This window comes from Phoenix dactylifera, chromosome 14 (genome assembly GCF_009389715.1).
Source record: "Phoenix dactylifera cultivar Barhee BC4 chromosome 14, palm_55x_up_171113_PBpolish2nd_filt_p, whole genome shotgun sequence".
NCBI classification, from domain to species: Eukaryota; Viridiplantae; Streptophyta; class Magnoliopsida; order Arecales; family Arecaceae; genus Phoenix; species Phoenix dactylifera.
Genome location: NC_052405.1, coordinates 11,978,891 through 11,989,010, shown reverse-complemented (window position 1 = coordinate 11,989,010; position 10,120 = coordinate 11,978,891). Strand labels below are relative to the sequence as shown.

General features: G+C 38.4%; 1 protein-coding gene across 1 annotated transcript; it reads right to left on the bottom strand.

Moving 5' to 3' along the window:
- Positions 1 to 1,889: 1,889 nt before the first annotated feature.
- Positions 1,890 to 4,941, bottom strand: LOC108511666 (protein NRT1/ PTR FAMILY 4.3-like). The gene is made up of 5 exons (XM_017845294.3): positions 4,726 to 4,941; positions 4,332 to 4,549; positions 3,419 to 3,856; positions 3,113 to 3,222; positions 1,890 to 2,924 (listed from the first exon to the last, which is right to left on the bottom strand). The coding sequence occupies exons 1-5, from the start codon at positions 4,811 to 4,813 to the stop codon at positions 2,051 to 2,053; spliced, it is 1,728 nt and encodes a 575-aa protein (XP_017700783.2). The 5' UTR covers positions 4,814 to 4,941; the 3' UTR covers positions 1,890 to 2,050.
- Between the last annotated feature and the right edge of the window lie 5,179 nt (positions 4,942 to 10,120).

Here is a 10,120-nt window from a genome sequence, read left to right as displayed (position 1 = left end):
TGATAATTGGATTCTGAAAGATGGTTTACTTCTAATAAATGTGTGCAATGGAAGAAAATCATTTTCATGTTTGTTTGAATAGTTTTGGTACAAAAAAAAACATGAACACAAAGAAATTACAAGGAGCCAGTAAAATTTTATATTAAATCCTTAGGTGAAACCCCTAGAAATAATAGAATGCAGTTCAATTCAGCCATCCACTTTCTCCAAATAATGGCATTGTGAAGTGCAATCTAGGCTAAGGTCTGCCCAGGTGCCTATGCTAAGGTCTAGGAGAGGTGGGACGGCTACTGTCTCCTCTATCGGAAAATTAAAAAAAAAAAAAGAGTTGAAAGGAAGAGGATTATAAAATCCTTTTTGTGTTTTTTTCCTAGGGTAGGCAAAAAGAATTTTGTCACTATGTAAGTCGTGGTTGATTCATGGTTTAAAGTAGAATGAGGAGAATCAACCAGGTTTATGCCAGTTTACTGCCAAACAACCTTTGTAGCCTACTCTCTTCTCAAGAATAGAATGGGTATTTTTCAAATAGCCTACTGCCCCTGTTTTTCTCACCTAACCCAGTTAATCGGATAAAACTGCTCTGCCAGAATGGCAGTCTAATTTTACTTCAAGTCAAAGTGAGTCAGAGGTAGCTCACTGTGGGCTGAAGCATTTATTCTGGGCTAGATTTCCATAAGCTCCTGCCTCATAGTCAAAATCTTCTATCCATGGAGCCCCATTTGCTTCAGAATTTTCTAAAGTCACGCTCCAGTGATCGCTTCCTAGGCGCTTGTCCTAATTTTTTGTTAAGAGCTCCCCCTCCCTGCTGTGCCTTCTGTTGCTGACTTAGGTAACTGTTGTTAATACTTGTTTAAAGCTAAAGAAAGGATTGATGACTGCAAGGATGCATTCACCAATGTTTTAGGTTTGTGTGTCAATGTTGCTTTGATAGATAAAGGAAAACAATGTCGTCGCCTTCCATTATGCATGCCCGCTCATTCATCAAGAGTGATGGCAATGGGAAAAAGGCATATGAGTTGTTCTAATTAGATGAATGAAGTCCTGTGAACATCATGCCTAACCATTTCAGCATTCATTTGGATTTCAGTTGCATGCAGCCAAGTGGCTAGTGTGGATTTAGCAATTAAATGCTTCAAATAACATGTCATTATTGTGGTATAACACCATTTGCTTCTCACTGATAATGAACGGCTGCATAAATGTTGAAGCTGGAAGATATAGTGAGACTATTTATATACCATCTAATAGATGCGATTAGAACCTGACATTTTTGGCTTGGAAAACCAGTTAGAATCTTCACTATACAAGTTATTCATTCATGTTCCTATACTACATGGAGAATGGGAGGATGAACAATGAGCAGGGATAGTGATGGAAGTAGGGAGGGTGAAGAAAGATGAGTTGATTTGAGACTGGAAGTTAGTTGCGTGCTTTTAGTTGCAAGATATATGTCATAGGAGAGCCAGTGCTATTTATATAAGTTGGAGGAGCTCGTGAATAGTCATATGAATTTAGTATCCTGCTTCCTGAACTATTTATGTCATAAAGAGGTTTGAGGAATCAATCATCATCTATGTCAAGATTTGATGGACCAATATCTACATCATCTAGAGTAGAATCCATTCATGCAAGTCAAGAATAATCATAGTCATGAGCTTCACATGGTTGATTATTTTACAGGCTTAGGAGATGAGTAATGACGGTACCCCCCCCCCCCCCCCCCCCCCCCCTCATAGTTACATCAGATGATAGTTTATAAGACATGTCACCATCCTTAACTTTACTTTTGTAGCATATGCATCTTTAATCACTATCACTCACTTATGAGACAGGAAGAGATCTATCTGCAATCCCTGCTACTAGCAGACCATTCAATTACCACTCAATCCTTTAATTCTTCAACATATTTTATATTATAACAAACAGTCTTCCTACTGATATATTGACATCATTTGTGCTTTCAGTAATAGTCGTACTCTGATGTTGTAAACTTCTAGTTACTCTGGAAGATGACGACTCTTACATGTGCCGACAATATGCAGAGATGTGATTAAATTGCAGCCACCTCCCCTGTTTGGGAGGAAACCTTATCATATATTTCAGTCAGCTGTTGAGGAACACGGGGATCATGCCTATAGACATACCTCTTTGCCCAGTACAAATAATTCAAGAGAGCCACCAGTTCGAGGACTATAAGTAACCAGTAAAACCGATCAAGGTGGCTCTTGTTCAAGTTGGCTCCCCCTAACCACCCCCTTCCACTGTCACCATGTCCAGTAGCTTTGTTCACCATGTCAACCAGGAAAGTTCCCAATAGGGATGCTAACCCAAGTACACACCAGAATATGGCTGTTCCTATTGATTTCATTCCTCTTGAAGCTTCACCATTAAAGAATTCCAGTAATCCAACAAATGAAGTTACATCAACAATGCCCAGAAGAAAGAACTGCACTCCTAGCCAGAATACAGACATGGGGACACCAGTTTCAAAGTCCTCTAGCCCATGCTCTTCTACTATGTTTTTTCTTTTCCATTCCACCAATGCTGCCACACATGTTGCTAATGACATAGCAGCAAAACCAATGCCCACACGTTGCAAGTTAGTAATGCCGCCTACATAGCCCGTGATCCTTCGTGCGAAGGGCACGATGAATTGATCATAGATTACCAGGATCACCATCTGAAAGATCAATGGAATTACAAAGAGAGATGCAGGGGAGATGTGGATCTTCCCAAGCCTTGTGTTCATGGTGCTGCCTTGCTGGACAGTGAGTGTCACGAGGAGGGGAGAAGGTATGTAACCAAGCACAGAGCTGATTAAGATGGGAAGCATCCGAAGTACAATTTTCGTCTCCTCCACCTGTGTTACAGTGCAGGACCAAGTTCCTGTGTCTCCATCATTAATTGAAGCTTTATCAAGGAATCTAATAAGGAAAATACATTTGTCAAAAATTATGTGATACAACAATGCTATTTAAAAAGTTTAGTTTGGACAGCAAATTGTTTTAGATGCTACGTGGTGCGAGATATTCTTTTCTGTCACTGTTTTTTTTTTATTTCCTGAAACATGCGCATGCACAAACTAGAGACACTAGATGATGTTGAGACTTACTCGAAACCCTTTGTGTGAGGAAGGACTTCAATATCCTTAGAATTATGTTGCAATTGGTCTAAATTTTCAGGCAACACAAGCTTTCGCTTTTTGAATGCAGCAACAAAAACCTGAAGTGGGGAAGATCAGCAAAATATAGCACTCATGCCCATACATATGATTAAGTTTGCTTCAAAGAAACTCGATGCACACCGATAAATACAACATATTAGAGTCTTGGAGGCATTTCTCTTGAAGCCATAACGAATTTTTAGCCTATAATCGAACACGGCATATTAGATTCATCTTCTAGTTGAGAAGTTTTACCTGCATTATTCGAGTCAGAGGACTTCCTTTTGGTATCTGAATGCGATAGAAAGAGACACCACTGGCTACCGCCAGCACTCCTAGGAGAACTGCAAGTGCAGAGACACCAAAACCAATATCCCATCCCTTGTTGTTCTCAATCCACACCAAAAGTGTAAGGCCTATGAAACCTCCTAATGAAATTCCAAAGGTGAACCAGTTGAAAAAGTTGGCCTTGAGTTGTGACTCAACTGGGTCCTCATCGTCGAATTGATCTCCCCCCAAAGATGGTAAGGCAGCACGCACGCAGCCCTCACCCAAAGCAATTGTGTACAGAGCAATGTAAAGCAGGGCAGAGTTGAAGCCATGAACTTGCTCACAGTTCTGTTGCCTATTGATCTCACAGACTGGTGGATGGAGCGATGGGAGGCGTGCTTGCAATGCTAGCAATGCATAACCCTGAAATAGGAGATTTGTGAGATAAAATGGCTCTACTTTCCACATCGATTGGTTAGATAAGCCAAGAATGGAACATCTCTTGTAAACATATCTTTTTTTTTTTGAGATAAAGCAAATATGTCATATTGTATCATTGAACTTTCTGGGCATCTTTGAAGCAAAGCTCCTTGTTACTCACTAGTTGTGCGTAAATGTAGTTGTGTTAAACTGCTATTAAGTGTAAAAGTTTAGTAATCTTTTACCTCCTCTGTTCTTCACATGAAAGCATTTATTGGACCCTTAATATTATTAAGCAACATAAGCAACAGGTCTCAAGATTTTTATTCGATGATGCAAAATGAAGAACAGAAAAGGGAAAAAGAAAGGCAAGATATTTTCAATGAGCCTAACTCTTTTTCAGATGGATAAATATCTACAAATAAATAAATAGAGAAACTGCATGAGTTCATGCAGCAGAAAGTGACATATATGTTACCAAGAATTCCACAGGGCCGAATATGATTATGGTTTTAAATCGTGTGATGTATGAATCGGAAAGAAAAGCTCCTAAAAGAGCAAATCCGCATGAGGCGCCGATGAAGTTTGTGACCGTTGTTGAAGAGCTTGAAATGCCCGTATGCATGGTGCCACGTAGGTAGTTAACCAAGTTCAGCATGTTGGCCACGATGGCTATGTGTATCATCATCACCATGACTGCAAAATGAGCAAACTCATCAATTCTTAAGGCAGCAGACATCAAAATCTCTTTTTTTTCTTCTTGTCACCTTTTGTTTTTGTTCCTGTTATGTCTATAAAACCACATGAGATTTGTTAGCACCGAATTTGCAATCAGATGACTAGAACAAAGAGTGGAGTGTGAGGCTACTTACAGTTGATGAAATATGAAGTTCTGACTCCACCATGCCTCCTTTTTTTGGCAGGATTTCCCCTCCAATCCACAAGGCCCTGGATAGCCATGGTGCTCTCTCAGAACAGCTTCAAGCTTCTGTTCAAGTGCTGTTTTAACTTACGGTTCTCCGCTGCAATCCGAGAAGCCGGGGCCATATATCCACTTTGGGTGGACTATAATAAGGTAGAAAGAGGTAATTGATTAGATAAAGACCACAGTACAATAATTAGACTGACCAAGCTCCAGTTTAACCAACTTGCTCATTCGTAAACTGTTGTGCTGCCTATCACAAACAAAGAAGCTGCCATTATTTTCCATTGACTGAGCTAACGTCTTCATTAGCTTGCATTACCTATATGATATATTATGATAAGAATCATATTTTACTGCAACCCCTTTCTTGGATGGCTACGTACAACCAAACATCACCACATTATCTCAACTAAAAAAACCAAACGTCACCTAATGCTGCAAATGACAAAAATGGCATTTCTCTTTTTTTAAGGATCACAGGTAATTGTGGCATTTTGTTCAGCCTACTCTGGGATTTTTTGCAAGTCTTGAAAGTCTCCGTTGGTGATCTCATAAGGATGGACAAAGTAACAACAATGAAGAGCTCCGACCAGCTATGAAATAAAGAGCTTCCATGTAGGAATTGAAAGTTGATTGATGAAGTATAATTTAGCTGTAATTTAAGTTGAGAACTATAGTTTGGTCGATTGAGCTTACACTCCCAGATATGCATGCAAATAAAGAAATTAGGATACACGGATACAAGCTCTGAACTGGATGCTGGATTCCTTTTTTTGGATTGGGAGAAGCTAGAGGGCTAATTACTTTTTGGTCATGACTACCTTTTGCACCTGAATGGCAGTCTATTTCTTGGAGGAAACAAGAAATGACTACTGAAATGCTTGTTTTCTATTAAACCTATCTTTCCCATGGATTATTCATCAGTACCTTCTCTTACCGTGATTGTTTCTTTCTTTCAGAGCTCTGCTTCTCTTCTGTCATGCCAGATGATTCAGGCAAGGAAGGTTCATAGTTGCCCAAAACATAGAACAAGATTGGTTGATCAAGCATATTCATCTGGCAGTCTTATTTTGCTGCTTCTTAGATCAAGGAAGCAACATTTTCTTGCACAGGCAATAACATTATTCAAACATACATAACTGTTTTATTTAATATAGCCACAGGGTAGGGTTGATTTAGCAATTATATACTTCAAGAAGTGGTTTCTCTGGCATAGCAGATCATCTTCTCGCTGTTCATGAATAACTGACAAGAAGTGTCAAAATTCAATGAGACAGCTTATATGCTATCATATCCTCGTACTTTGGCCTGGGTTTGGAGAGGTTCAAATGTATGCACCTTTATCCTCACATACCAGGACTTGTTCCGTGTTTCAAACTCATGATCTCGAAGTTACAATAAAGCAAGCTTACCATTGGCCAAGGCTCTCCCTCTTGTACCATCTAATAGTTTGTGCACATAAGAATCGAAAACCAGAAAAGCTTACTGCAGAGAAGGTTGTTGTCTTGGGATACTAGAAGCTATTTGCTTCAATCAGGTTCCTATATAATGTGCATGGAAAATGGGACGATCAACAAAGAGTGGGGCTGCAACGGAAGTATGACAAGTGAAGGAAAATGAGTTAGTTGCATGCTCTCATTATAGAATTTACTGTCATCTCAGAGCTAAATTGATTTATTATACAAGTCGGAGGAACATAGCACATCACTTTTTATGTCATCATGAGATATGATGAATTGATCAATATTTAAGAGTGAAACCTCTCTATCACCCAAAAAAAAAGGGGAGCCAAGCCTATTTATTATAAGTTTGAAAAATTCTATCAATAAATACATTATTTGTACTTATATTGATGTAATAACCAACTCTGCCAAATAATCTTGCTGCAATATGATGCAATTAAATCGCGACCTATGGTTTTAAAAAAGGTAATTGATTAGATAAAGACCACAGCACAATGATTAGACTGACGAAGCTCCAGTTTAACCAACTTGCTCATTCGTAAATTGTTGCGTTGCCTATCACAAACAAAGAAGCTGCCATTATTTTCCATTATCCTTGATCACGACTGAGATAACGTCTTCAGTAGCTTGCATTACCTATATGATATATTATGATAAGAATCATATTTTACTGCAGCCTCTTCTTGGATGGCTACGTACAACCAAACATCACCTCATTATCTCAACCAAAAAAACAAACACCACCTAATGCAGAAAATGACAAAAATGGCATTTCTCTTTTTTTAAAGTATCACAGGGATTGTGGCATTTTGTTCAGCCTACTCTCTGGGATTTTTTGCAAGTCTTGAAAGTCTCCGTTGGTGATCTCATAAGGATGGACAAAGGAGCAACAATGAAGAGATCCAACCAGATACGCATGCAAATAAAGTAATTAGGATACACAGATACAAGCTCTGAACTGGATGCTGGATTCCTTTTTTGGGATTGGGGAGAAGCTAGAGGGCTAATTACTTTTTGGTCATGACTACCTTTTGCACCTGAATAGCAGTCAATTTCTTGGAGGAAACAAGAAATGACTACTCTAAATGCTTGTTTTCTATTAAACCTACCTATCTTTCCCATGGATTATTCATCAGTACCTTCTCTTACCGTGATAGTTTCTTTCTTTCTTTTTTTGAGACACAGAGCTCTGCTTCTCTTCTCTCATGCCTGATAATTCAGGCAACGAAGGTTCATGGTTGCCCAAAGCATAGAACAAGATTGATTGAATCAAGCATATTCATCTGGCAGTCTTATTTTGCTGCTAGCTAGATCAAGGAAGTAACATTTTCTTGCACAGGCATTAACATTATTCAAGCATACATAACCGTTTTATTTAATATAGCCACAGCATGGTGTTGATTTAGCAATTATATACTTCAAGAAGAAGTGGTTTCTCTGGCATAGCAGATCATCTTCTCGCTGTTCATGAATGACTGACATGAAATGTCAAGATTCAATCAGACAGCTTATCATATTCTCGTACTTTGGCTTAGGTCCGGAGAGGATCAAATGTATGCAGCTTTATCCCCACATATGGAGATTCTTTCCATGTTTTGAATCCATCACCTTGAAGTTACATCAAACTTACCATTGGCCAAGGCTCACCCTCTTGTACTATCTAATAGTCTGTGCATAAAAGAATTCGAAAACCAGAAAAGCTTACTGCAGAGAAGGTTGTTGTCTTGGGATACCAGAAGCTATTTGCTTCCATCAGGTTCCTATAATGTGCATGGAAAATGGGGCGGTCAACAAAGAGGGGGGTTGCGACGGAAGTACGAGAAGTGAAGGAAAATGAATTGGAAGGAGACTAGGAGTTAGTTGCATGCTCTCATTATAGAATTTACGTAATCTCAGAGCTAAATTGATTTATTTATACAAGTCGGAGGAACATAGCACATCACTCTTTATGTCATCATGGGATATGATGAATTGATCAATATTTAAGAGTAAAACCTATCTATCACCAACAGAAAGGAGCCAAGCCTGTTTATTATAAGTTTGAAAAATTCATGAATATTTACCTTCAAAAATAAATTCGTGAATATACAACTGACATGAGCTTCATATGCTTAGTAGTTTACAAACTTAGGAAACTTAAGCAAGAAAGGTTAGGCAAGCAAACAGTATTAATTAGATGGAATTTATATGTAGAACTCAGCTGATAGTTTGTAAAATGATTCACCATCTGTGGCTCTGTGAATTGCAAATTTTAGAGCATCAAGTTAAAATATTATCATTGCAATGTCTCCATCTTTAACCATAATGACTCATGAGACAGGAATGCTAGTATTCTCTATTCACTTGCTACCGAATTCTTTAATGATACATCACCTGGCTGTCAATAAATACATTATTTGCACTTATATTGATGCAATAACCAACTCTGCCAAATAATCTTGCTACAATATGATGCAATTAAATCACAACCAGCTCTCCTGCTTGGGAAGAAATCTTGTCATGAATTTCAACCATCTCTTTAGTAATGTAGGGAATATGCCTATAGGAATACCTCCATGCCCAGTACAAATAATTCAAGAATGCCAAGAGTCCATGGATTGAAAGTAAGCAGTAGAACCTATCAAGGTGGCTCTTAGGCTATTAGGCTTACAGCATCCAACAATTAGACACAAAAGTGGGCCTTGAAATCTATAAAGTTTTCCCTATCATGCGAAAATGATATTCGTGAAATGGCATTATTCGCTTGAGCTTGTAAACCTCTAATAGTTATTATGCATTTTTCCTGATGAACTATTACAGTGCCCTGATTGGGCAGATTATTTAGTATGAGCATTTCTTATCTTGGAGTAATGTGTTAAGAGGTCTATATCGATAACCAAACCCATCGTGAATATAAAATCTCTAACAACACATTTAATTGCTATGGTCTTTGCTATGGTCATTATAGCACCAAAGGTATTTTTATATGGTCATTATCAGCTGACTCCCATTACATCTATTTTACTGGGACAGAAGAAAATAACATATAGAAGATAATGCGAAAGCAACATTTGTTATTCTGAACCTCTCTAATTCCACTTTCACCTCTTCTCTCTTCCCTTTAAGATCACAACAAACAATCTACTGTAACTAAAAGCCTGCTCATTGTAACATAAACACGATATGTTTGGCAAGGGACTTTAGGTAAGCTCTTAAATACACATGGACCCATCCATCCATCCGTTAGGTTTTTGGGTTGGATGCTAATTTGATATTGGAGCTGCTTGTCCCTTAACTATCCGTTTTACTCCCTTCTCCTTTCTTGCTTTTCATGTGCTGCTAGATATTGGTTTCATCCTACAAGTTCGAAAAAACTTTAGGTGGCTTTAAATACGCATGAGCTTATCGTCCTATTAGTTTAAGCTTTTGAGCTAGATTGCTAACATTATATCTGAGCCAATCATCTATTTCATGGTTTCTCTCCATTTGTTCTCCCCCTGCCTTCCTGGTGTCTCCTTTCTTTGGGTTTCATTATATGGGTTCTCCACATGCAATGGCATGTTGGAGAATGGGATGCGGATACACATAGGCTCCCTCCTCCTATCAGCTTAAGCTTTTAAGTTAGATTGCTAATATGGTATCAGCGACAACCATCCCTTCATTGTTCGCTCTGCTCTTCCTCTTTCTCCCTTCTTGCTTTTTAGGTATTGCTCTTCTCAAAGTTTTGTCTCGCCAATTCTTAGGTTTTGAGCTATATTGTTAATGTTCTCTAGGTGCCAAAATACATATACATACACCTTTTCTTTCTCCTCCACTTGATCATGTATTAATCTTTCTTCAAAGTCTCGTTGGTTAATATGGTAAAGCAAAAAAGAATATTTAATATAAGACTAACAAAAC

Coding starts and splice junctions, on each gene's coding strand:
- LOC108511666 (XM_017845294.3), bottom strand. CDS start 4,813: ATGGCTATCCAGGGCCTTGTGGATTGGAGGGGAAATCCTGCCAAAAAA. Junction 3,223..3,418: donor CTCTGACTCGAATAATGCAG/GTAAAACTTCTC, acceptor TCCCCACTTCAG/GTTTTTGTTGCTGCATTCAA. Junction 2,925..3,112: donor CCTCACACAAAGGGTTTCGA/GTAAGTCTCAAC, acceptor TTTCCTTATTAG/ATTCCTTGATAAAGCTTCAA.